Source organism: Lonchura striata, chromosome 27, assembly GCF_050655825.1.
Source record: "Lonchura striata isolate lonStrDom1 chromosome 27, ASM5065582v1, whole genome shotgun sequence".
Classification (NCBI taxonomy): Eukaryota; Metazoa; Chordata; class Aves; order Passeriformes; family Estrildidae; genus Lonchura; species Lonchura striata.
The window spans coordinates 342,669-370,182 of NC_140729.1; the positions used below are offsets into that span (position 1 = coordinate 342,669).

General features: G+C 44.9%; 1 protein-coding gene across 17 annotated transcripts in view; it reads left to right on the forward strand.

The window, feature by feature from the left end:
• TANC2 (tetratricopeptide repeat, ankyrin repeat and coiled-coil containing 2) overlaps window positions 1–27,514 on the forward strand; it is a 154,792-nt gene that overhangs the window by 115,221 nt on the left and 12,057 nt on the right. For 15 of the 17 annotated variants that reach the window (XM_021538563.4, XM_021538560.4, XM_085561617.1 and 12 more), the window contains 11 exons: window positions 9,633–9,741; window positions 13,962–14,084; window positions 15,070–15,306; window positions 17,121–17,306; window positions 18,185–18,278; window positions 21,273–21,406; window positions 22,005–22,128; window positions 23,942–24,117; window positions 24,951–25,083; window positions 25,630–25,659; window positions 26,546–26,637. In XM_021538563.4, the coding sequence (XP_021394238.2) occupies window positions 9,633–9,741; window positions 13,962–14,084; window positions 15,070–15,306; window positions 17,121–17,306; window positions 18,185–18,278; window positions 21,273–21,406; window positions 22,005–22,128; window positions 23,942–24,117; window positions 24,951–25,083; window positions 25,630–25,659; window positions 26,546–26,637 (1,438 nt within the window). The remainder of the gene's footprint in view (window positions 1–9,632; window positions 9,742–13,961; window positions 14,085–15,069; window positions 15,307–17,120; window positions 17,307–18,184; window positions 18,279–21,272; window positions 21,407–22,004; window positions 22,129–23,941; window positions 24,118–24,950; window positions 25,084–25,629; window positions 25,660–26,545; window positions 26,638–27,514) is intronic. The other 2 variants (XM_077788385.2, XM_085561620.1) reach the window with 1 other exon arrangement.

Consider the following 27,514-nt stretch of genomic DNA (forward strand, 5'->3'; position numbering starts at 1 on the left):
GACGGGACAGCAGCCAGTACTCCTGGCAATTAGGAGATCACACAGCACCTGCCAGAATGATTCCTAACAAGAGCAACTCAGAAGAATCACTGCTTTCCATCACTACCATGAAAATAGAATCTGGGTGTGGGATGCTTCCCTGGTGGGTGAGCATGTGTTGGGTGCTGTGGGTGGTAGCAGTGCCTATAGCTCAGTAACCTGGGGACTGTGGGTCCAGAAATTCCCTTCATCCTCACAGTGGTGGGAAAGGGCACTCTCAGAATACCAGGTTCAGGAGGAAATTCAGATGTGCTGCATTTTAGATGTTTTTGCACTGAAACAAAGCGTGTCATCAACACGAAGGCACATATCAGACTGTGTTCACTCAACAAGTCACCAGAAAGATTTTTTCTCAACATTTGGGTTTGGTGCTGTCTTTCCTGAGCATCAAACACATTATGCTGCCCTCAAGACTATTTAGGAGATTTTCAGATATCACTTTCCATCTCATATATGCCATTAATGTGAGGAAATTAATGGTGACTCTATGGGGACCACTCATGCTCTGTGCAAGCTGGGTATCTCCACAGAGCTGACCTGGCTTAGCTCCTTCCCACAGGCAAAAAGAAGTCCCAGTGCATCAACAGACTCTCACTACCACGGGCATGAGCCCATGCATACTGGAGGATTAATATATATCTCTGATGTATAATGTGCACTAATTGCATTATGCTCTGATGGTAACTAATGAAACCAAATGCAATCCAGAGATTATTCATAGAGAGGGATCCCTGAGCTACAACGCTGCACAAAATCCTTCTGTCCAGCTGATACTGAGCTCAGAGCATGGGAAACCCTGAGCAACAATTAAGATAAGTCATGATTTTTCATTTTACTTCTTGGAAGAGAAGCAGAGCTGGCCACTGACAGAGCTCACAGCAGTAGCCTGTTAAAATTTGCATCTGGCTTGTTCACAGCCAGATGGATTTCCTTCTGCTCACTTGGGAATTGAGAAGACACAACAACTGTACAGAGCAGTCCTCAGGATTGTCATGCATTGAGCAGTTTGACCGTATCCTGTCAGTACAGTGGCAGTACGGTGAAGAGTAAGGTTGCTGAGGCTGATATTTTGCCCTGCAAGAAGATCTTTGAAAGGAAATGTGGGTTTGTGAAGCTGCTTTTAATTGACTGACCCTGACAGAGTGTCCAGGTGTGAGACCATTATGAAGGAAATTGGTATAATGGGCCTTGTGTCCACTCATATCCCATCACTGCAGCTGGGATAATCTTCCTGATTTCATTAGTGAGAGCGAGTTCTCATGTTCCAAGAAGCGTGGAAAAGAGGGGAGGGGAGGGGAGAGGAGGAACACAGTATCCAGGAATTACCACATTTTTCTATGCTTTTAAGAAAAACGGCAGATCTCCACCCTCTGGGGCTTTGGTTAGCCCGTTGAGATGCTGACCCTCTTCTTTGAACCCTTGCCACGTGTTTGCTGTCCAAAGCAAAGGCTAATTGGCTCTGAAGGGTCGCGTTCTCACTGCTGCTCTCCCCAGAGAGGAACCCCTCCCAGCCCCTCCATTTTTTAACACAGGGCTCTAGTGAGGCATTTGTCAGAGCACTTCACCAGCATTGCAGTAACAACCTCCCCAGCCTGTCAGGCCAGCACATCAACCAAGTGGCTTCCTTGGCAAATAATACAAAACATTTAGGGAAAGACTCAATCCTTTGTGACTGGTGCTTGGAGAAAATAGTTCTTACTACACATTCCTCCTACACTTGTATTTCTAAACCTAAATTCTGCTCTAATGCAGAGCTTTTTTCTGCCCAGACTTAATCAGAAACTTCTATGCAATTATTTTCCATGTTTTTACAACACTAATACATTTTTTTATCCTTGTGCTGCTGCTGAAGGGGCTGTGAGCAAGACAGAAATGATTTGCCCTGGCAAGGCAGTAAGAGAGCTGTAGTCAGATATGGACCCCAGAAGTGAAATTACTTTATCCAGATTTAAGTGTATACATCTGAGTTACTTGTCTAGACTTGCTTTATAGTCAGAGGAGAGAAATTAGAGTGATTAATTTCATCCTGAGCTAAAAGGCTACAGTAGGTCAAATGAGAAGTGCCTGGGAAGCATCTCTTCCAGCTGAGTTGTGAGGAATCTCAGGACGATGGGTTCCCCAGGAGATCTTTCCAGTACTGACAAGGCTGGATGAAGCTAATCTCTCCAGGCTGCTCCTCTCCCCCACACACAGGGTTTTGAAGGAAATTCACAGGTTTTCTTTCCTGGTTAAGGAAAGCTAAGGTGAGATAAAGGTACTCCCAGTCCTGTATGAATGTATGAGTATCCCAGTTTTGGCTTCTGTGTCTCAGGTTGGCACTGGACCAACCACCGCTGTGTGTGCTGGTGGTGGTGGCTGAGGACAGAGGCTCTTTGTGCTGCATGGAGGTGTCCCAGCATCCATGGGACTGTAGCAAAATGAAGCATTTTAGATCTTCACCTCAGGTGTTTCACCTCTGGCTTGGTGAAGCCAAAACTCACCTCATTTTAGGGGCCCGCCATCCAGGTGTCTGTTGCTCAGGCACTCAGTCCCGTCTCCTTGGGTCCTTGGAGCAGTTCATCTGGCCTGTTGTAGCTGCTGACTGAGGTGAGCTGAAACCCAAACCCCAGTCCCTGGCCTGGCCCGGCCTCAGGGTCACTGAAGCACGGACATGCTGCCCCAGGGAGGTGACCTGTGCGGGACTGGAACGTGGCAGAGATGGGAAGCAGCAGAGGTGGTGCCTTTGGTGTAGGTTTGCTCCTGGTTGCTGTTCTTAGGGCAGTGGGTTTCGAAGGATGATAAGCATTTTATGAACACACAACAAGGCCATTCACTCACCTCTTCCCTCCTCTTCTGCATCCATAAACCAAATCTGTTTGTCAAACCCCAAATCAAGATACACTGCATGGATAAATATGCAGCAGCAATCCAGGCAGAAGGATACAGCTCTCATCTACTGCCCGAGTTGCCATGGTTTCTAGCAGAGCTGTCTTTCAGTACAATACTCTGTAGGTATTTTACATTTTCCTTTTTCTCTTTTGGGATCACATTGCAAGGGGAGACTTTTCCTACACAAAATTAATGTTTTTATATGTTACCCGGCAAAATGATAGAGTGAAGGCTTTAGAGCAAAATTGGGGGGTTTGTTTTATTTTGATGGAATGCTGAATCTGACTGACAAATAACAGTCCTCAGTGTAAATATAATTCATTTAGAAAGTGGGGAGAAAAAGAAGTTGGTGAAAGTGATATTTCTAACAATTCAGGAATACAACAAACAGCTTTAAGTGGGGAGTTGGTCCTTGCATCACACATCTTAACTTCTTAAAAATTACCCCAGATCAGTCCTCCATATGGTGCTCACGTGGGCATTTTAGTGCATGGATTAATTGATGTATGAGTCAGGTTATTTCCTTGCCCAGCCTGCTCTCTGGTCACCTGCACTTGTGCAAGGCCTGTGCTCAGTGCAATTAATGACCAGGTCACCATGGAGTCTGGTTGTTCAAGATCTTTCCCACAGCTCTAATCTTGGCAGAAGTGTGGAGTGTGATAGAAGTGATGGCTGGGCTGTCATTTCAGGCAAAACTTCCTCTCCACCCATTGCAAGGGAAGGAGAGTACAAGATTTCTCACTCTTTTAATTTACCCCTCAAGCCATAGTTATTGAGTGCCATATTTGTGAATCACAGAGATGAGTCCATCATCATGTCCTCCAGTAAATTGGAGAGGCAGACCCAATCTGTTCACCAAGTATGGAGTGCTGACTCTGAGAATACAACTTTTAGGCATCCCATATGTCTTTCAGGAAAAAAAAAAAAATTGATTGCATTACTTGGAACCCAGTAATTATGAAATGTAAAAAGAATGGGTAATAACAAAGTGAGTGTAGGAGACTTACCATGTGCAAATTCCACATCTCCAGCATCTCAAGACATTAACTCTAGTCAGAGAATCATGGAGTGATTTGTGTTGAAAATACTCAAAAACCCATCCAGTTCCACCCCTGCCATGGGCCGGGACACTTTCCACTACACCAGGTTGGTGCAAACCCCATCCAGCCTGGCCTGGGACACTTGCAGGGATGGGACAGCCACAGCTTCTCTGGGTAACCTCACCAATTGCAAGGACGTCACCAATCTCACGGGGAACAATTTCTTCCCAATACCCCATCTAACCCTGCCCTCTGCCAGTGGAAAGCCATTCCCCTTTGTCCTGTTACTCCAGACCCTTGTCCAGTGTCTCTCTCCAGCTGTCTTGGGGTCCCTTTCTATTCTCATTCAGAAATCAGAGGTCAGAAATAAATTGCTAAAGCCACTGGTAGCAAACAGGGAATCTGTAACAGGGATTTAGCAGTGCAGTGGAGTGACTTTTCTGCAGGTTTTCCCCTGAACTGCAGTTGAAGTGTCAGCTGGAAGAGACAAGGAGAAAAGGCACAGATTATAAATGATGACAGATGAGATGGAGAGCAGATGTGATCACTGCCACCATAAAGGACATCAGCGGAGCAGCTCATTTTAACTGGCTCGTTAGACATGCAAACCTCAGCATTGGGATGCAGCAAGGGATTGAATATATTCAGTATCTCAAGTTATTGTCCTCATAAAATCCACTCTTTTTCTTCTGGACTTTAAACTTCTGTCTGCTGGGCCATTTCCACATCTAAATGGAAGAAAATATTCACAGAATAATTCATCCTGTGGCACTGAGCCACCAAGAAGAGGGGAGTACAGTTAACCAGAAACTGATTGAAGAAAGAAATGTTACTGAATTTCTTCCTGTTACTTTATTCCTCAAATATTAAGACCCACTTTTAGAGCAAAATCATCTTCCTGCAGTGCAGGAGAGAGTAGCCTTGACTATTTTATTTGAATTTTTTTATAATGTGAATTCCTTCCAAGTTAATTTGCAGTTATAACATCAGAGGGAAACTACATTACAAATAAATCAATTTAGGTGATAAACTGTTCTTTTGAGAGGGGCTCTTAGAGCTCAACTTGGTCTTTCTGCAGGACAGGCATCCAGATATCCTTCTGCAGGGGAAGAGGTTCTGGGCTTTGTCAGAGCACACATCAGTCTCTGCACTGCAGTTATGACATTGCACTTGGCAGAGCTGAATAAAATGTGAATGCACATCTTTTGAAGATCAGATTCACTGGGCACAGTGTCAAATCTCTTGATTTGGGAATGTTCTCATGGGATTAGCTGGAAGAAGGGAGATATGGGTATAAATCAGGGAATTTGGGTGTTGGTAGGTTCAGAAGTAAACAGGACTGATTCTCATTTATTTTTTATTTATCTTTTACTCGGGTGTTGCAATGCCTTAACACTGGAGTAATTTTATACTCTTTAAATTCTTTTTTACCTGAGAACTGGAAAAGTTTAAATGATGAACAGATCTAGAAGCTTTTAATTTTTTCTTGTATTTAATCATTTTCCTTCACTGCTCTTTAGTCACACCAGTATTTTATCAGTGAGACTTTGTCCTTTTCCATCTGTGACGTGAGGAACGGGGTCACCTGGGGACTGTGCTTGAGGTACCAACATCTTACTCTGCACCCAGAGCTGTGTGTGCCTCACGTTTGGGTGGATAAGGGACAGTTGTGTAGAGATAGATCCAGCATCTATTTTTAAATGCATGAAGTGACAGGACAAGGGGGAATGGCTTCAAACTGACTGAGAGTAGGTTTAAATTGGATATTAGGAAAATATTCTTTCCTGAGAGGGTGGTCAGGCCCTGGCACAGATTGCCTAGAGAAGCTGTGGCTGCCCCTGGATCCCTGGAAGTGTCCAAAGCCAGGCTGGACAGGGCCTGGAGCAGCCTGGGACAGTGGAAGGTGTCCCTACCATGGAGGGGGTTGGACTGGATGGACTTCAGGGTCCCTTCCAACCCTAACCATTCCATAATTCCACATAACATGTGCAGCCTTCTCTTACCTTCCTTAGAGCTGCTGTAGGTGTGCACTTGTTCGTGCTGTGCAGGGAGTTGGAATGGTTAGAGACTCAGTTTTATGTCTTTTTTACATATATAAATATATATATATATGCTTGCTCATATATAATTATGTATCTATATACACACTGTATATATGCATGTACATACACACACGTATGTGCCCATCAAGGCAGGCTCCTGACCATGACAGGAGTTGATACAGGCACAGAGAGCAGATTAAAGCTGCAGGAGCTGAGCTAGTAGGGCTATTAATTTTTCACAAAAAAAAAAAAAAACAAAACAAAACAAAAAAAAAAAAACCTTACATTAAAAATAGAAAAATCTCTGATGATAAACTCTGCAGTGATGAAATTCAAAGCATATCATTTCACTGAGCTCCTTGATGTAGAAATCATTACTGCCACTCTGCTGTATTAAAGGAAAAAAAATAGCCTGTGCTGTTGCAGTCTGGTTTAGTTTCCAATTAATGTTGACAGAACAAGTATTTATCAAGCAGCCGAAAGCCAAGGTCTAGGAAGCATTGCAGAGGTAATGTATTACTTATGAATACTGTACCTTATTCTGGAGTAGTTAGTACATGCCTTATTCATAACAACAAAGTCATGTCTATAATGAAATTTAGGTAAATACCCTTCCAACTGCAGTTGAAGAGCAATTCAGGAGCTGCCTAGACTGGTGTGTCAGGTGGGAGCTGCACTTCAGCTCTTGCTGTGAAGAACTGGCACCTCAGAAGCTTCTGGATTTTCAGTTCATGCTTAGGATTAATGCAGTTACAGATCCATTCAGAGCCTTCCATTCTCAAAGAGTTTTTCACCAGCAAGCAAAAACGTGGTGTTATTTGCTCTCCTGTGATGTGGAGCACAGAGGCAGAGAGGCGTGGCTGAAGTGTCCTTACGTGCAGCTGCTCACAGTCTGGAGCAGAAAGATCCAGCTCCCGATCCCCTGCCTAAGGATCTCCCCAGAAAGGGAAGGAGCTGATGACTCTGAACCATGGAATCATAAAACCTTAGAATGGTTTGTGTTGGAGAGGACCTCTAAAGGCCATTCAGTCCAAGACACTTTCCACTGTCTCAGGTTGTTCCAAACCAAATCCAGCCTGGCCTTGGACATTTCCAGGGTGGGGCAGCCGAAGATGCTCTGGGAAACCTGTGCCAGGGCCTCAGCACCCTCACAGGGAGGCATATTTTCCTAATGTCTAATCTCTGCATACTCTGTGTCAGTTTGAAGCTGTTCCCCCTTGACCTGTCACTCCAGACCCTTGTCCAAAGTCTGTCTCCAGCTCCCTGGTCAGTGACCTACAAGTTCTTGAACTTGCACCACCAACCTTTGGGTGGAGCTGAACACCTTGACCTCTCTCACAACCCATTGCAGCATTGTGAATCTGAAGACTTAATGGGATGGACTGAGTGTATTACAACAATTTCAGTTTTTCATAATCTGGCAGAATGGGGCCAGGTTCAATCCAGCAGTTGCCATTCTACTTGACTTCCAGCAGTATCTGGCAACACTCAAGCTGTGTTTCCTAGTCATTTGTTTTCTTCTGATCTGTATCTCCTTCTCATGGACATTCCCAGAGGTTAACAGTGTAATGAGCAAATGTGTTTGTCTATCTTCTCTAGTAGGAGACTTGACATTTTCCTCCCATTCCAGAGAGGGGAAGAGCCAAAGGAAGGCAAGGCAACAAGCTGGGATTAACTCAAGGTGCTATAACCACTTTCAGGGCCCTTCTGTTCCAGTTTTTTATGCTTTGTCCCTTCTGTTGGTGCTATATGGAGAATTCTCACAGCACAGATGCATGGGATTGGAGGCACTCCCTGTGCACAAGGGCATCGTGATGGATTTTCAGCACTCAGCTGAGGCATCAGAGCTGTGTTGTGATGGGCAGAGTCACCATCTGGAGAGGCTTTTCCTCCAGTCAAGGAGGCATGGAGCAATGGGATCCCAGCACGGGCTGTGTGCCAGGCCAAGGTGTGGAGAGCAGCTTGACAGGCAAAAATGGGGGTTTTCTTCAATTTCTTTTTATGACCTAAGAGTGAAAGAACTGTAAGTCAATAAAAACATTTCAGAAAATAGTCATTTGAGTTGATGGTGCCTCCATAAACAGAGCTGCATTTTGGACTGAAGCACAACAGAATTCCCCACCAGTGCAACAGTTTTATTACCTGTAAATGGGATGTGGTGCTCTCTCACCTGTCCAAACCTGGGGATCAGGTCCTGCCTCATAAGAAAAATATTATTTGTTTTTCCAACAGACACAATCTTGTCCTCCCAGCACCATGAAGCCTGACAGAGCATCACTGGGCTCTGCTCGCACAAATCCATGTGTTACCAATCCAAAAGGAGATTAATTGGCAGGGCTCAGGGGACACCTTGCCAAAAACCTGGCCAGGGCATTAGAAGTCATTCACTTTTGATCTGAGTTTATTTTGAGATGGATAGTATTCATCCCTGAGTGGGGATGAGCTGGTAAATCCTCACTGCTGTGAAAGCTTCTAGCTTGTGTAATACTTGCTAGATGTTTGGCCAATCAAGGTATTTTTTTGCTTTGCCAGACAGGGATGAGCTAATAACATTTCCTGTACCTTAAAAGCACTTTTAAAGCTACAGTTGATATCATATTTTATTTTCCTTGGCTGGAAGGGGTTCAATTGCTTTTATTGCAGTCGCATTTTTATGTACTTCCAGAAATTAAGTGGCTTAAAAGGACTCCCTTGGGAGCAGCCAGGGGCTTAAGGAAGAATATAATTTTGTTGGTAAAACCAAAAAAGCATCACACAGACCACCACTGAGGTCCCAGGGTGGAGCCTCTCTGGCTCTGGTCCTGCTTGCTACATGTCCTGCTGTGGCATCCCCATGTGCCTGGGGCACCTGCAGGAGCAGGTATTTATTGATCTCACCCAGAAATGGTATTAAAACTTCACACTTCTGCATCATGTGTGTTTTGTGTGTCTGTGGAGAATCATCTTCTCACATCTTTGGGAAGATTCAGCCATGTTGAACTTACAGCATTACAAGATGGAAATCTGTAAATGTTTAAAGGTTTAAAAATGTCAGTAAAATCACCTTTAGCACTAGAAGTTATTGTCGGTTTGTTTTGTTTTGTTTTGTTTTGTTTTTTGCCTTAAACAGAACTTGATGTGTAGTTCAGTTAATTTGCTGTAGTTGTCAGTCTGGTAGGGCATTGCCAGAAGCATCTTCATTACTGGAAAAGGTGGAGAACATATTTAGGAGTTTTACAAAGAAATAAAGTTGTTCCATTCCGTGGGACTGTCCACAGGTAGTGAGTGCAGGTGTCATTTAAAGGACATTTTATTCAAAGTGTGAATATTTTAAATATAGCATTTTTAGTGGCTTTAGGTTGGTTACATGCTTTGCAAATGTGGTTTGCCTCTGCAAAATGACTATAAAAGTAGTGCTTCAGCTTTCATTGCATTGTACCTCTGGTGTTTCTAAATTTACATCTACTCAGAAAATATATTGGGGTTTGTTTTTTTGCTGTTTCCCCATGTCTGAGGGTTTTGCGCTGTCAGTGATCACCAATAATAAAGAATGCAGCTCTGTTTCCCAGAGCTGGATGTGGTTGAAGGATCAGCATTTTTGTCTCCAAAAGTTGTTCTGTTGGTGTAATGACAAATACTAACATACTTTTTCTTCTGATTTTAGGAGTGGCCACACACTACTTGCCTTCTGGTTTTCTCGACAAGAAGGAAAATTAAATAGACAGCAGACTATTGAACTGGGACATCACATTCTCAAGGCACATATTTTTAAGGTAACAAAAATTCAAATGAAAGTTTACGCCAACCTCATCCGCAGCACCGGCAGCACTTGGTCTCGTCGTGGGGTTGGTGTAAGAAGTGTGATTGCTTGAGGCTGCTGAAGCGTGTAGAAGTCAGCTTTAGAAAATTGGCTGTGGTACCTAAGAAGTCCTTAAAATTAAACCCTCCTTCAGATGGTAAATTCAGCAGATAGCCTCCTTATTTAAAATTGTTCTCTACCATAAGATGCTTCTTGCCCTGAAAGATGAATTCCTGTGGCAGCATCTAGAAATAAGAAAATCTTTTAAAAAGAGCGGGTTTGAAGAATCTAATAAAAATGTAGGTTGTAGTAGGAAAATCTGATCGTTCTTAAATTTGGCTGATTGGTCCACCCTACTCTTTACACCAGCATTTAAGACCTGGGTAATTGAAAGGCAAACTTGGATGTGAGTATCAATGTGACCCATAAACTAAGTATCATTCTATCTGCTGGCCCAGGCACCAGATGGTGAGAATGAGAGGGTGGATTTGTAAGGTCACAGGAAATACAGATTTTCTTAAAACTGTTAGGACCTGTGTCTGCTTAACACCAGTAAAAACAACGCTGTATTTTCATCTGGTTGCTGTATGATTTTATAGACTTCCAGTTTCTGTTCCTAGAGCTAACAAGTGATTTCTGCCTTGTATCAGTCCTGTTTGATTGATTTATTTATTGTATTCCCTGTGGCAAATTCACCATCAGGTGTAGCAGCAAAGTCTCCTTGTTTGGAAAGACAATGGCTGGAGCCAAAGGGAAAAAACCCAGATTGGTGCAGTACCCCTCAGGGTATCAATTTTACATTTTCAGTTATGTTCCCAAAGCCAAATTCAGCCCTGAGTTTACTGTTCAGCTGCCATTTACATCTGAATCTGGTTCCAAACCTTCGTTTCACATGTCCATAGGGAAGAGGGATTCAGACTCAGAGCAAATGACAATTTTCATTAAGTGGAAAAGTTTCCAATAGGTTTCCAGGTTTAATTGAACAGCATTTACAATAATAGAAAATATCAGTTAGCACATGACAAAAGTCAGTCCAGCCTTCTGTTCCACATCACTCAGCAAATCCTTGGGTTTACAGCGCTGCAGGAAGACCAGTGTCACAGTGACTGATAACCTTAACAAAATGTTGTTTACAAGTACTGCAAAGTTCTGAAAGGGTTTGAATTAGCCAGATTAGAAATTGTGACTTAGTATTTTGCTTTTCCTTGAATAGATTTATTTTTATTGCTTATTTTAACTATTTTTTTTTTTGCAGATTTGTGAGTGTGTACCATTTGTGAGTGGGAACCACTGATGGTATTTCACTGAGTGAAATGAGCTGCATTAGTTTCTGAAGGAGGCACTAGGCTGGAATATTGTAGACCATATTTAAGAGCCTGAGTATTCTTTAAAGAAAATACTTGCAAGAGTACATGCACAGTCTCTTTGCTCATTGTTACCAACTGTATTTGTTTCTAAACAAGCATTTTTCCCATTCAGGCTTTTCATTCTGGCTGATCTTTTGCTGAAGCCATTACCACTGTGGCCATAGTCTTTCTGCCAAGTAGGGAGCACGTCAGGTCATCAATTCAGGGTTTTTTTCTTCAAGTTGCCATGTTACAGCAGCAGACACAAAGATTGTCCTGCAGACACAAAGATCCTAATTTTGAAGGTATTTATGAAGGCCTGGTGCTATTATAATTCCATTTTATGTACTCACCAGGAAGCCAGGAGAATATTAGGCTAGAGCTAAAGCATTTTTTCCAGCCAGAGAGTACTGAGAGCTGGGTATAGAGGCAAACTTAGATAAAACAGAGCAGAAAATTTGTTAATCCTTCTCCAGTCTTTCCCAGTTTGAATCCACTGGTACCTTAGCAAGGTGATGATGGAACACTTGGAATTTCCAGGTGTAAAAAAAGTAAGTGATGCACAGGCATAAAGTGCTGACCTGACACATGGGTGGGAAGACATTTTCACATTCCCATCTTCTCTTGCTGGCTGAGATCTGATGATTTGTCTTCTCTTTTAAACACAAAACATCTTCAAACAGTTTAGGGGGAAAAGTACAAATGTTTTAGTCTTTTAAATCAATTGCCAGTCTTAACAGGAGCATATAGAAAGCCAACTTGAAAAGCCTGGCATGGAATAGAAGGGCACAAAGAGAAATGTGCAGTTGTGATACAGGAGGACCTAAACTTCAGGCTGACATATGTTTTTCAAATCAGCAAAAGAGAAGGCTTTAATTTAATCATAAATTAGTTAAAATGTCAGTAATGGAGAAGCAGGTGATGCTTGCAGTAACCTGGTCTAGTGGATGTTGTCACTGCCTATGGCAGGGGGACAGAACGGGATGGGCTTTAAGGTTCCTTCTAACCCAAACCAGTCTAGAATTCTGGGATTCTGTAAGGTGCTGATGGCCAAATAGCAGAAGAGATGATACGGTAAAAATTACAGATGTTGACAGCTTGCATACAAGACAGGACAGGAAAAAACTGTTTGAACACTGGGGTTGTGGGGGCTGGAAAAATGGCTCAAATTGTCAGGCCATACACTGGTCTCATGTTGGATGGTCCCAGTGAAGTGGTAACCACTGATGGTATTTTGATTAGATGTTGTATGAAGCTGGGATTTGTTTTTGCTAAAGGATTCACTCTGCCCCACAGTTCTGAAGAGGGAATTAGAAAAGGAAGATATGAGCTAAAAAATGAGAAAAAGTGCAGGCTTTTGCCTGAATGGTAACTCAATGATAATGGTGTTGAATGTACTTTTTCTTTTAAGGGGTAAATGTCACCTTTTATATCTTGCACTAATATCTAAGCATATATATTTATATTCTAATGCAACACTTAAGATTTCTATAGCATCTGTGATTATCTTCAGTGGGTTATTCTCAAAATATCTACCCTTTTCCTTGGTCCTGATGGCGATTTAGGCAGCTTATTTATGGGGTTGATAGTATAACTACTTTTAAATTATTTTAACTGTTTATTATAAAAATGCTTTCCCTTTCCAATTTCACCATCTTGAGTTCATGAAATTTAATATTGACCTCTAATGTCCTGTGTTGTGTCATTTCACAAGTGCATTTAACAGTGGCTCAGATTCCTGAGCTCTTTTTCCCTCAACACAAGCAGGTATTTTTTGTGGTTTAGCTCCCTGAATTTTAAGGAAACAAGTACATGGAGTTCTTATTTATAAGAGCTTGTCTAATCTGTTGCTTCTTTTGGTGATAAGACTGTTTCAAATGACAGATCTGTTAATGGCTAGGGTGATGCTGCAGATTATCTTTCACACAGAGGAATTAGAGGTTGCAGCAACGTTGGGATGATGATTCCTACACATCTTCCTTCAGAGGAAACAAATCCCACCTTGTGCTGCTGGTTTTGTTCCACCAGCATCATCCCAATCCCAGGCACACAAGCCAGAGCTGGGACCATGCTGTTTTGCAGGGGTGGAAGTGACCACCCGGCGTGCGAGAAAGAGAAATCAGGGTTTGCATATCAAAACAGAATTAAATGTGCCGTGCTAGATCCCTGTGCAGTTTCCATGGAATCAGCAGGCTTTCATGGGAAATCAGTAGCAGAACAGCAGCATTCAGGGCACACTCATGGCATGGCTCCTGCTGGACTCACCATCCACCTTCTGCTCTTCCATCCAGCTGTTCACTCCCATCTCTCGGCTATGGAGAAATTATACAGGAGGGAGAAACCTGATCAACTATGTTCTGCCAGTTAGGGGTGCTGGAAAATATGTCAGACCTTCAATATATTATGTATTACTTGATCATGGACACCGACTAGAAAAGCTGGAGACAATGTGGTTCAAGATACTGGTGCATACTGCTCCAGGCTGTGGTTGAAAATTCCTGAATTTATCTTTGTGTAAGCAGATGCTGTGTACTTTATTTAAAAAGAAAAGAGCAGCAGTCTGTGTTCCTAACATGTCATTTTGTGAGGGTGTTGAATGGATCTGGTTGGTCACAGTTAAACACTGCCTTTCCTTGACCTTGGAGATGGCTACATTACCTTTACAAGTAATTTTCTGCAAGTTTATTAATTGACTGTGAAGGTCAGATATGGCAAATTATCACAGTATCTTGGGTGTACTCATTATTGTCCTGAAATTCCTTTGAAGCCCAGAGACCCAGGTGGATCTGCCCAGTGTAACTGAGCAGATTTATAAGTGTGGATCTAAGTTCCTTTCTTCCTTTTTCAGGGTCTGAGTAAAAAAGTTGGGGTATCTTCCTCCATCCTGCAAGGGCTTTGGATCTCCTACAGTACTGAAGGTCTTTCAATGGCTTTGGCATCTCTGAGAAATCTCTACACCCCAAACATAAAGGTACTGGAGGAGGAGAAGGAGAGCTGGGGGGGGGGTCAGAATTTACACAGGAAGCTCCAGTGATGGGCAGTAACCATGCAGAATATTTACTGGAGCCGTGTCCAGTGTCCTGGACAGGCTGAGCAGCTTGCTGGGTGTTTGTCCTGAGCTGAGGAGAGGCCTTTAGTCAGCTGAGATTGTCTGTCAACTCTGCTACTTTGACAAAGGATCTCCTTTTCATTGCAATGAGCAAATAGTGAGTTTGTGCCTGTGCAAAATGGGATTTTTCACTCCCAAAGATGTGGAATGCAATAACTGATGTTGGAATTTGGCAAGTAAAGGCCTCTGGCTTAGATAGGCATGAACTCTTGAGGTGACACCAAATGCAGCAGCACATGTACAGGTTCAGACACTTCTTTTGCAGTGTAAGATGAACGTGTTGACTTAGGTGAGCTCATCTCTACAGCAGAAAGGATTTCAGACAGAGATACAGGTTTGGAATTGTTTTCTCACATGGGAGGATGATTATCCCAGGTCCTTCCCGCTCAGGCGAGGTGAGCTCAGTGTCTGTCCCTATGTCCCTTCCTTGTCACTCTCGAGCCTCAGGTGCAGGCTTTTCCACTGGTGCCAAGTGTGAAGGGAGCCGTGCAGTGGGACAGCCAGACCAACCTAGAGAGGAATCCCATGGGAAGGGTGTTGAGTACAGCTGTCTCCAGCTGTCCCTGCCATGTGCCCAGATGCTGCAGCAGGATTGGAGTGACTTTGTTCCAAAACAAAGGGTGGCAGCACCCTTCAGACCACTTCCTAGCCACTTGGGAAATTATTAAACTGCTCCATCTGCATCAAATGGGATCATCTGTTGGGCAGACGTTTTTCCTCAGCATTTTATGTCCTTTGCTGTGTGCTTGGAGGCGAGCTGAGGCCCTGGTTTCTGCTGCCTGTCGCCCTGACAATAAGCACCCGTCTCTCTGTAAAGCTCGGCCTACAGCTCTCCTTCCTCGCACAGGTCAGTCGGCTGCTGATTTTAGGAGGTGCAAATGTGAATTATCGGACAGAAGTTCTGAACAACGCCCCCATTTTGTGTGTCCAATCTCACCTGGGCTACGCAGAGATGGTGGCTTTGCTCCTGGAGTTTGGGGCCAACGTTGATGCCACTTCTGAGAGTGGCCTGACCCCGCTGGGCTACGCCGCTGCTGCTGGCTTCCTGAGCATCGTGGTGCTGCTGTGCAAGAAACGGGCCAAGGTAAAGGAACCACACTGCTCGAAAGCTGATCTAAACTGCTCTGTGTTTGTTGCAGGCAGGACATGGAACACTTGCTAGGGAGCATGCTCTAGGCAATGAAGCCAGGACGCTGCTTTTGGTGGTGTTTTTTCTACTAAAATGTAGTGGGTTTAAAAGTCCCACACTGATACCAACTCCTGAGAGTCAGTAATTGGTGTCTGGAATTCAGGTCTGAGGTAGGAGCTGCCTAGTGATGCTGCACTGGTGACCTGCATAAGGATGTTCTGGAGAAATCCTTGAACTTCACAAGGTTAAAATGGCAACACTGCTTTTCCAGCACAAAATAGTCTTTAAATATCTTCGTGAGACGCATTCTCCTAAAATTTTCACCAGACTTGCCCTAGAAAAATCCCCTTTGTTTAGCTTCGTGCTGAGTAGAGTTTTAATTGTATATTATGAGTCAAGTCAAAATACTTTGTTGAAGAAGAAAATTATGCTGATTTTTGAAGTGGAGCCTCCTGGAAACAATTTGTGGTTTCTCTATATCTTTAATTTTAGTTCAAAGGGCAAAATATGGGTTTATGTAGTTTTGGTATGGATGTCAGGATGACTGAAGGACTGTTTAGATCTTTCTGGGTTGTGTTGTCTGTAATAATGTGAGGACAGTATGAAGGAAAAAATGTATTTCGCTTTTGTTGGGTATTTTGAGAGAGTTTAGTGACATAAGTCCTGCCACTCATAGTTTTCCTTGAGTATCCCTAACAGTACTGAGGAAATATGCCAAAACAGTTTGGCGTAGTTTGAAGACTGAAATATTTGCAGAAAATTGCAATACTGATTACTGAAGGAGTTGAGAATGGAGAAACATTGATATATTATTAATGTGAATGTGTTATAATTATATAACTGCAATTTAGCATCAGACCCTGGCACAGGGTGCCCAGAGAAGCTGTGGCTGCCCCTGGATCCCTGGAAGTGCCCAGGGCCAGGTTGGACAGGGCTTGGAGCAGCCTGGGGCAGTGGAAGATCTCCCTTCCCATGGCAGTGGAGTGGAATGAAATAGTGTTTAAGGTCGCTTCCAACCCAAACCATTCTGTGATTCTATGAATTAATATTAGCAAAAAAACATTACTATAATAGTTACTTATTATTTTTATGATAAATAGTACACTGCAGAACACAGAAGGGGTTAACCAGCAGGAGGATGATAAGTGACCTGCCTTTCTTGTGTTCTCCAAGTATCCCTGTTGGGATAATATCTAGAAATCCCAGCTGATGTATTCAGGCATCAAGTGGAAACCATGCCCCAAAAAAGAACCAAATAAGTTCCTGCAGGGGTGTCACTGTCTCTGATTCCTATTGATTGTGCCTGCACTGGGTTTGCCTTACAGTGCCTGACTGCAGGCTGAGGCACTTCTGGGACTCTCAAAAGAACTGATACCTGAAAAACAGACTGGTTTTCTTTTTGTAGATACAGCTAAAGGAGATAATGCCAGTGTGTAGTATTTCAATACACAAGAAAATTTGAGTGCTGGACTTCAGAACAAAATGGAAAAAATATTTTTGTAGTCTTTGAGTTTTTGAAGAAAACTGGAGAAACCTAAAAAAAAGTAATGCTGTTTTCCCCAAAGCAAGCATTTGTGGCCAAGATAATGCCAGAGCCTGGGACATTGTTGGAAGTGTTTGTTTTCTGGTCATGGAAGTGATAGTTTACCAGAAAAATGCACATTTTGCACATGTGGCATTATTTTGAAGCCGGGATTGGAAACTCTGAAGAAGCAAAGATGTGTTGCTCATGATTTTGTTCAGTTGTATTTTTTCATCTCTTTTTCAAGGTGGATCATTTGGACAAAAATGGGCAGTGTGCCCTGGTCCATGCCGCTCTCAGGGGACACTTGGAGGTGGTGAAGTTCTTGATCCAGTGTGACTGGAGCATGGCTGGACAGCAGCAGGGAGTGTTCAAGAAGAGCCACGCGATCCAGCAGGCCCTGATCGCTGCTGCCAGCATGGGCTACACCGAGGTAGGACCTACTCTGCCTGTGCAGGGAGGGAGACCAAGGGTTGGCCTTTCCTGCCCACTCACCAGAGAGCATCTGGAGGTGGAGTCCGGAGTCCTGCTCTTCCTCCCTGTCCCATCCCAGCGTTCACAGATCCCTTGGTAAACCCTGTGGTCTGGGCAGGCATCCAGGAGAGGAAGGATAACAAGCCTTTAAGTTGCCAGAATGAACTTTTGGAATAAACTTTTAAGCAGGGATAACACATGTTGTCTACACCGCTCCTCCAGCACGGTTAGGGTTAGGGTTAGGGTTAGGGTTAGTTGTGAGAACGTGTCACTTTGGACTGTGTGTCAAGGGAGAGAAGAGCCAGAGAGCTTCCTCCTGCCATCCTGACAAAGACTTATGATGGGGAAAATTATATATAGAATAATTTAGGTTGGAAGGGACCATTGAGGTCATTGAGTCCAAATGTTAAGCCAGTGCCAAGCCCACCACTGGCATTAGTACTTCACAGAGCCCCAGAGACCCATGGCAGCCCCAGTTCCTTCTCCTTTCCTTAAGAATTCGTTTCTTTCCTACCAAATACCTCCTCTCAGCCTTGCCTCCTCCAGGAGATGCACCCACTGCACACACCAGATCATCTCCAACAGAGCAGCCACAGTTACAGGGAACTGACCCTACCAAGTCTCATCATGTGCCGTCATATCAAGACACTTGGTTAGGTTTCTTTGCTAGTACAGGGCAGCAAGTTCAGTAATTAATCTCAGAAAGAATATTTCTTTGATCTTAGGGTGCCAGGCAGAGACTATTCCCTTGTGTATTACAAGCAGCTCGTGTGATGGTGTCAGCAGTTCCTGTATAACATGTTCAAGTTCATGATCTGACACATCGCTTTGTTTTAGATTGTCTCCTACCTGCTCGATCTTCCAGAAAAAGATGAAGAGGAGGTGGAGAGAGCACAGATCAACAGCTTTGACAGCCTCTGGGGAGAGACAGGTGATTTCTGTAGAAGCTGTAGCTTCCCTTCCCTCCCCTTCCCTCCCCTTCGTAGCTCTGACATTCCCAGCCCACTTGTTTCCATCTCTGTTGTCCCACACCTCTGCCCCCAAAATGCTAAAAGCTGGACTAACCAGACATCTTGGAGTTTCTCTACCAGAGAGGGGTGTCTGAGTAACTGGGAGAGTTGGGAATGTGGATTCGTGATTGACAAATCACACACAAGCTGGGGAGCCATCTCAAAGGAATATGCACTTTTACATTAAAATTGTTAGTAGGTATGATGGGAAAATGAGCCAGCCACAAAACTGAGCAGCCTTTTGTCTACATGGAACAAGTCTATGTTCATATGAAACTCAAGACTGACTTTCACATAACTGTATTTTTTATTTTCCCAAAGTAAATAGAGAGTTTAAATAAATTTGGAGATAAATGCAGGTTTCCACCTAAAAATAGCAGTCTGCTCTGAAAGTCTGAATCTTGGCCTGTCTGAGTTTTGATACTTGTTGCTGATGTTTCATCTTCCACAGAGCAGAACCAAATGCCTGGCTCAATGATATCAGCCTGATATCATCCAAATGGCACTGCCAAGTGACATCATAAATTTAGGAATTGCTGACAGCACACTATAGCCAATTCCAGATGGAGCATTTCCCCCTGGGACAGAACTAACATCAAAACCCAGCAGAAAAGTGTCTGAGTCACTTATGCTATCTCCATCAGAGTTGGAGGTGCAAAAAACATCTCCATCAAACTGTTTGTCTTGCTGCCAGGCTGTGAAACAGATACATGTGCTGGATAGGAGCAGTTTAATGATTCCTTCTCCAGATAAAGTTGTTTTTTTCTACAAGAAAACACAGCAGCAGGAACAGAACGCCCTGTTGCAGATCCCTGGTTTAGGAGGCTGTGGTTTGACGTTGCTCGCTGATGGCATTTGCACCTCCACACCTGAACCTGGTCTCAGGCTCTGTTTGAGCTGTTTTGAGAAACACAGCAGTTGTTGTGTGGTGTTTATGCCAAGACTTGGTTATTGCAGTGAATGGTCCTTCTGGAACTACATCCTCACAGAAAAGCTGCACAATGAACATTCCTGTTTACCAGAGCAGGATCCTGGCTGCTGCTCCTTGGCTGGGCTCAGTGGACTCACCTTGGTTATGCTGGGCTATGGAAGCGCTCCAGCAGACTGTGAAACTTCAAACCAGCCCATTTTCATCCTCCTAAATTCCTCCTGGAGGAGCAAGGTCTGTCTGCTCAATAGCACAGGAGCTTTTGAGCTTCCCTTGAGCTGGAGCTGCAAAGGACAGGCTGGAGCCACACACCCACTCCAGTTGCTTGGACCCTGAGGTACAGAGCAGCAGAAATGTCACTACAGGCAGAAGAAATTGCAAGTGAAAGCAGAGAAATACTGGATCAAATAATCCTTTTTCAGTAAAATCTTCTCCAAATAAACACCAAACAGTGGAGTGATTCACAATATTTTCATTGTTGCAAACACAAGTAATTTTGATGTAAAATACCTCAAATTAACCTGCAACATTTCGAGTGCAGGCAGGTTTAGCAGCCCTGCATGCCAATCCCTCTGCTTCCTTCTATATTTGTAGCTTACGTTTAAAACCCACATGGATCTGATTATAGATTTTGCAGAATGTTCTGCTTGTGGCAGCAGAATGATTTTTCATTTAACTCTTGGTGTCTCTCAACCCCAAGAGAAGAAAACTCAGCCATAATATGGAAGAGAATAAATTAAATCCCCCACCATTAACAGTGTTGCAGTTGGAAACCCATCAACACCTTGTAATCAGCCAACCCACAGAAATGTACTTCAAAGAAAAAACAAGCGACATCAGTCAGAAATAGACTCCCACCTTCTGCTCCAACTCCTACCAGAAGCAGCAGAACATGGAGCCAGTGGAGCTGTGCTGAAGTGCACAGAAAGTTAGGGAGAGGGAGGAACCAGAAAATCTAAAATTAATACTGAAACAAGCCACTGGCAGGTCCTGAACTTGGAACTATTTTCAGATTGAATATGTGTTCTCTAACTCAACCACACTCTGAGTTAACAGGAAAAGAGCTCTCAGGTGTTGCTTCTACCCACCTGTAATATCATGAGCATATGAAAATGAGAGATATTTTTGGGTTGCACAAAGACCCTGGATGGTAGGATCAGCCCTGGCCAGAATCAAAGCCCAGAAATTGTGTTCTTCTTGGAAGACAGATTAACAAATCCATCCTGTTTTGCTTTCCAGTTGTTTCCCTGGTTTCAGAGATCTACAGACTAAAGTAGGATATGGAAAATAAAAGTCCTCCACCCGGATTACACTCTGTTGTGCTTGTTTGGACAAAGAAAAGCCACAAATATGGCTGATATCAGTGGCTAGCAGGATCTGGCATGCGTCCTGCCTGATCCCTCACTTGTTCCCTTGTACTCACAGTGGGATGAAGCAGTGACAGGTTGAAGAAGGTCTTGTCGAGTACTTGAAGACCTTTATTTTCTCTGGATATCGTGCCCCTCCTCAGATACATTTGGCCTCACAGTCTGTGGCTGTGGCATTAGGGAAAACAGTAATGTATTTGTGATCACATTTCTTTGCAGCTAAACCTGAACTTAAGTCACACCTTTAACCTCAGTTGCATTTGAACCTCAGACACCCCTTGATCTACAAGTGCCTGTAGATCATTTTGCACTTATTTGGGTTCTCATCCCATTTCACTGTGATTTGCAGAAAACAGTAAAAGCTGATTGTCCCAAACAGCCTCATTCTGACATTATGTAAACTTTTCATGGAAGAGTTGACCTTTGAGGTAACTAAAATTACAAGAGTGCAAGCTGTACCAATACAGCCCATTTTCGTTGTTGGTTTTTCCTGCCATGAGATAGGTCTGGCATTTCAGGCCCCATTACTGTGGAATCCAGCAGAAAGACCTGTTTCCGGATGGGAAAGCGCTCCACTGAGCACGCGGCTCTTTCCCTGACTGCTCTCCTGTCTCGTGCAGCTCTTACGGCAGCGGCGGGGCGCGGGAAGCTGGAGGTGTGCAGGCTGCTCCTGGAGCAGGGCGCCGCGGTGGCGCAGCCCAACCGCCGCGGCGTCGTGCCGCTCTTCAGCGCCGTCAGACAGGGACACTGGCAGGTCAGTGAGGCCCTCTCGCCCCGGGGTGGCCCGAGATGGTGGGTCAAGTTGTCCCTTCTGTCTTGCTGGAATAGGCATGGAGAAGACAAGCCCCAGCTCTTCTGGGGAATGGTCAGAGCAAAAAGAAGCTGGTTCTTCTATCACCCCAAACTCTGGCTGGCTGCAGACAGCTTTGCTTAAGTCCTGTGTTATCATAGAATCATGGAATAGTTTGGGTTGGAAGAGATCTTAAGAGACCATCTAATTCCATCCCCCTACTGTGGGCAGGGATACCTTTCACTAACCCAGGTTTCTCCAAGCCCCATCCAGCCTGGCCTTGAGCAGTTCCGGGGATGGGGCAGCAGCCACAGCTTCCCTGGTTATCTCACCATTTGAGAAGCAAATGGGATGCTCATGACTTACAAGAACATTTTTCCTGTCCTTATACCTCCCTTCATTTTCATAATGCTTAATCATCCATTCAGCAATCCCAGAGGCCACCATGCCTGTAGCGTTGGGAGTTTTTAGAATGTGGGGTCTGTTCTGCTCTTCCTTGGCTCTGGCATCTCCTCAGCTATGTCTCCATGTGTAACCTGAGTGCTTGCTTTGTGTGCTGCAGATCGTGGATCTCCTGCTGACGCACGGCGCTGACGTGAACATGGCAGACAAGCAGGGCCGCACGCCGCTGATGATGGCCGCATCCGAGGGACATCTGGGCACCGTGGAGTTCCTGCTTGCACAAGGTTAGAGCACGTGCTGGGAGGTGTTGGGGACCAGCTGTGCTACATCCTGCCACACCAGCTCCAGCTTCATCCTGAGCAAAATTTGGGCTTGGGTCAGCTCAGGATCATCTGGAGGGGCTTTCCCACAGCTTCAGAATGGTTCCTGGGTACAGTGTGGGCAACATGAGAAAAGACTGGCAATGTATTTAGAGGTGCTGGAGCGTATCCAAAGAAGAAAACAGAGGTGGGGAAGGATCTGGAGTACAATAAGTGGCTGAGGGAGTTGGGAGCAGCTCAAGGGGACCTTCTGGCTCTGCACAACTTCCTGGTAGGAGGGGGTAGCCAGATGGAGACTGGGCTCTGCTCCCAGGGAATAAGGCACTAGAGGAAAAAGCCTCAAGTTGCTCTAGGGGAGAGAAAATTTCTTCACTGAAAGGGTTGTTCAGCCCTGGCACAGGCTGCTGCAGGGCAGTTGCGGAGCTCCCATCTCTGGAGAGATTAAAGGATTTAAAGATGTGGCACTTGGAGACATGATTAGTGGAGGGCTTGGCAATGCTGGTGGAACAGTTGGATTCAATGATATTAAAGTCTTTTCAAACCTAGATGAGTCTGTGATTCTACACTGTTATCCCGGAATCTGTACCTTGCAGCCCATTCCCACCTTGGCATTCCTGATTGCTCCAGGTGCTGTTTGTCTCCTCCCCCACTGACATTCCGGCTGCGTTGAGAGCTCTGGGCAGAGGTTTCTGAGCACACCTGGAGCAAACATTGCTGTGCTGTACTCCTCCACAAGTAGTTTTTGCCAGCAGGGAGGCCTCTTAGTCTGCTCTCACCTGGGCAACCTGTGCAGACCAGGAATGTGTCAGCTGGGATGAGCGGGAACGTTTAGGAAATTCACATTACTCCCACATTCACTGAACATTCTAGAGGCAGGGAATCTCATGCTGGGACGTTTAGAGTTTGCCTCCAGGAGAAAAGCACTGCAGCAGCAATTCATCCCAGCTGCTGGCAGGAGCATCCCGCAGGTAGCTGCAGCTCCTCGGAGGAGCAGAGCTGATACAGATAATCTCTGTACTTGCCAGAGCCAGAGCCATGGCTGTGCCATGGCAACAGGAGTTGTCTTCATGCCATGAAGAGGAGTGTTCACTTAAAACTGCTGTTCATCTCTCATATCCGTATCCATATGCCGTGTGGAGCAATACTGACCCGTTGGTATGGCAGCACCATTTCTTCATCCAAGAAAACGTCAAGTACTCCTCTCCTTGGCTTGCAGTTGGCAGTAGTGTATCCCACAACGTTGTATTTATATTGGGTAAAGTTCAGGAAGAAATACTGCTGGAAATTGTGTACTTCTGGGTAGAGGGGAGGGGAGTGAAGAGGGGAAAATATGTGCTTTTTTAGGAGAACTGAGCTGAACTGACTTCATTCCCCATGGTGACCTGCTGAAACAGCAAAATGGTCTTCATCTCTGACTCACACAGGCTGGAATGAGGTTGGATTAAGTAAAAAAAAAAAAATAGCAGTTAAAAAGATGAGGTTTCAGATGAGGGAAGTCAGATCTATCATGCTACTCAGATGTTTGCCAGGAAAGCCCGCAGAGGTAGGCGTGAAAAAGTTTGCAGCTTGGTGTGAATCAACTCATTTGCCACAGTTCCCATCAGTGTATTTGAAGTTGCCACAGAGGGTGGGATCTGTGGTGGGAGAAACGTTAATAAAGGAATTAATAATTATGTACAGAGCTTGAAAACAAGCTGTCATTGCTGAGCAGAGGGTTTGTGGTAAACAGTGCTAAACAGTGGAGAGCTCTGAAGTGAACTGCTGCTTGTTCTTCCAGGTGCCTCCATTTCTCTGATGGACAAAGAGGGCTTGACAGCCCTCAGCTGGGCCTGTCTGAAGGGTCACCTGCCCGTGGTGCGTTCCCTGGTGGAGAACGGAGCTGCCACGGACCATGCGGACAAGAACGGCCGCACGCCGCTGGACCTGGCGGCGTTCTACGGCGATGCTGAGGTGGTGAGTGGCCTGTGGCACAGCCAGAGAAAATGGGCAGTTGGTGTAAAAGACATAAAATCATACAGTTCAGCTTGAAGTAGCAATAAACACATGTAGTCCTGGCCCTCTGTATGGGGAGGTGCTTCCACAGAAGCTGATCGGAAAATCCCAGAATGGTTTGAGTTGGAAGGGAACTTAAAGACCATCTTGTTCCACACTGTGCCGTGGGCAGAGATACCTTCCACTATCCCAGCTTGCTCCAAGCCCTGTCCAACCTGGCCTTGAACACTTCCAAGGGATGGGGAAGCCATAGCTTCTCTGAGCACCCTGTGCCAGGGCCTCACCACCACTGCAGAGAAGGATTTCTTCCCGATATCCAGTCAAAACCTACTTTTTTTAATTAAAAGCCATTCCCTCTTCCCATTCTGTCATTCCAGGCCCTTGTCCAAAGTCCCTCTCCAACCTTTTTAGAGCCCCTTTTGGCACTGGAAGGGGCTCTAAGGTATTCCTGGAGCCTTGCCTTTTCCAGGCTGAATAATCCCAATTCTCCCAGCCTCCTTAAAAGAGGTTCTCTAGCCTTTGGAGCATCTCCAGGGCCTTCTCTGGACTTGCTCCAACAGGTTGATGTCCTTCCTGTGCTTGGGACTCCAGAGCTGGATACAGCCCTCCAGTCTCACCAGAGACCAGAATGGAGTAAAGGGACAGAATCCCCTCCCTCGACCTGCTTCCCACAGTGTACCCTCAGACCCTGTGGAGTTGCTTTTAGCCCAGGCAGTGGAGGAGAGCAAGCACCCCCAGCAGTGTGTGGGGGTCTCAGCCAAGAACAGAACTGACTGTTGGGCTTCTCACTGCAGGTTCAGTTCCTGGTGGACCATGGGGCCATGATTGAGCACGTTGACTACAGCGGGATGCGGCCCCTCGACAGAGCAGTGGGCTGCCGCAACACCTCGGTTGTCGTCACCCTCCTGAAGAAAGGAGCAAAGATAGGTAGGAGCAGGGGGACACTGCCATCAGCTCTGTGCTCAGTCAGGACTCAAACAGTAGGGCTGGCATCCCAGAAAATACAAGTATAACCCAGAGGCAGCCTCAGCCCCAGCCACTGCTTCACACTCCGAAAGCAGATGGCAAGCCAGGACTACTTGGTTCTCTTTAGAGAAATGGAGACTTTGTTTTCCTGTGGCATTACTTAGCAAAAGTTAGTCAATAAACAACTGTTTCTTTGGCAAGGTCTTTCCTCTGGTAATGCTTTTTCTGTCTTTATTAGTCTGAGTTGCCAAGTGTACTCTGTCCATGCCTTGCTGTGAGCTGCTGCGTTTACTTGCTCTGTGTATGCTTCCAGACCTCAGTGTACCTGCACTGCGCCACACAGCTGCTCACGTTATGTTTTCCTGTGAAAGGGGATTTTGCTGGTGCATTGGCTTCCTCGCTGCCTGCCTCTCACAGCTGCTTTTTTCCTTTCTTTTTTTTTTTTCACCTTCATCCATTTTTTCTCCCCTCTCTCCTACAACTTCTTGTTTTCTCCTTTCTTTGAAGGTTGTCAGACGTTACCGAGTCGCCCACGAGGTATATCTCATTGCTGTCAGCATCAGCTTCGATCTGATAGCTTTGTTAGCCTTGCTTTCTCCTGTTTGATTTAGTCTGCATGCGTCCCCAACACCTCTAATCTTTTAATTTACCTCACCTTCAAATAATTTTTTTAATGACTGTTGCAGAGAATAACTTGAACTCAAAAACTAACCTCCTTCCCCCAAAACGTACTGAATCTACTTATAGAATATTGTTGACTTACTCTTCACCCACACTAATGGGCTGTCCTCAAATTTTTGCCACCCCTTCCCTCCCAGTATTAGTCCTTGAGATATGAGCTGGTTCTGCATGGTGGCCCCTGTGCAGAGCCAGTGCCCCCAGCCCAGTGACACCTTCGGCACCAGCAGCACTTACAGACAACCTTTCCTTTGTAATTTTTTCTTCCTTAATGGGTTTTCTACTCTAGTCTTTCACATCTTGTGAAGCTGGAAATCACAATCCACTTAACCACAAACCACCTATCAACAGTCAAACTGCAGATTCCCTAGTACACTTCCATAGATTTTAGTTTAGAAATGCTTTTATGTAACCACTCTGATTTTTCCTTTAAATACAGTTTGTTTCCCCATCTCAGCCTGTCCCATATTCAGCACTGCCCTCTTGTGGAAACTGCTCCATCCTTTCCCAGACCACTGGGATTAGCCTTAATGGCTGCAAAGGAAAACCATTGCAAGGGGGATGATATTAATTTAGGTGTCAGAGGAATTGTCAGCTCATTCCTTTGGAGCACTCTGCCCTTTGACCATGCCAAGTTGTTCTCTCCAGCAGAAATTCCCACCCTAGGGTATTTTTTTCCTCCCAGCTTCCTACCACCTTTGCATTGTATGAGTTCTTTACCCATCATGCATCCTGTACACTACAGGTCCAGCAACTTGGGCAATGGCAACCTCCAAACCAGACATCATGATCATCCTGTTGAGCAAGCTGATGGAGGAGGGAGACATGTTTTATAAGGTGAGAAGGGTGGGTTTGGAATACGGAACAGATGCAGCTTGCAGCAGCACTTGGTGTGAGGTTTTGGCCATGTTAGGTCAGTGATTGGTCCTCCCCAGCCTAAATGGATCTGTGATCCCAATGCTTCTGCCTTTGCCCATGGCAAGTAAAAGCTCCCACTCACAGCATTCCTTGTGTTCTAAACTGTTTGGTTTTGGTTAGTGGAGTTGGAGAAGAGGGGATTGATTGCCCAAATCTGTAACAAAGCTGAAGCAAAGCCAAGCTGCTCTGGATTAGAGCCAGTATTTAATCTCCTCTTTGCAAACGGCAGGACCTAAGTGTTTGTTGAGAGTACTGCTGCCATTGCATCGGGTCTGGCAGCGTTGTCATTACCTAGTGGGCTCACTGTTGGGGATCAAGGCAACAGGATAGAATATCCCAGAAAAACTCCCGGAATAAACTTCTGCAATGAGAACAGATTGTCAGGACACAGCTGGCTTTGCCATGTCCTTTAGCCCATGGGAGACATTCCCCTGTTGCAGTTAGGCAGTCTTTTTTTTGCTCTCTGTTTGTTTTAAGCTGATCTTTAAAAGCTGGAGATTTGCACACACATAGAACTTGTGCAAGTACAGCAATGATTCACTGTGAGGTGCTAAGGGTGAAGCAGAAAATACACAAAGCTGGAATTGTAGTAGGAGTTACTGGCCAGAGATACATGATACAGCTGAGAAACCTGAGTCTACAAGTTTTTAAAACTCACTGTAGCAGTAATATTTATGTCTGGGTCCTGAGGAATTGTGTGTGTCCTAGATCCCATCCTGCCCTCTTTCTCTCACCCTGCCTGTTGGCTGCCCCCCTTCAGGATGCACATCATCCCATCCCAAAATTAGTTGCCCAA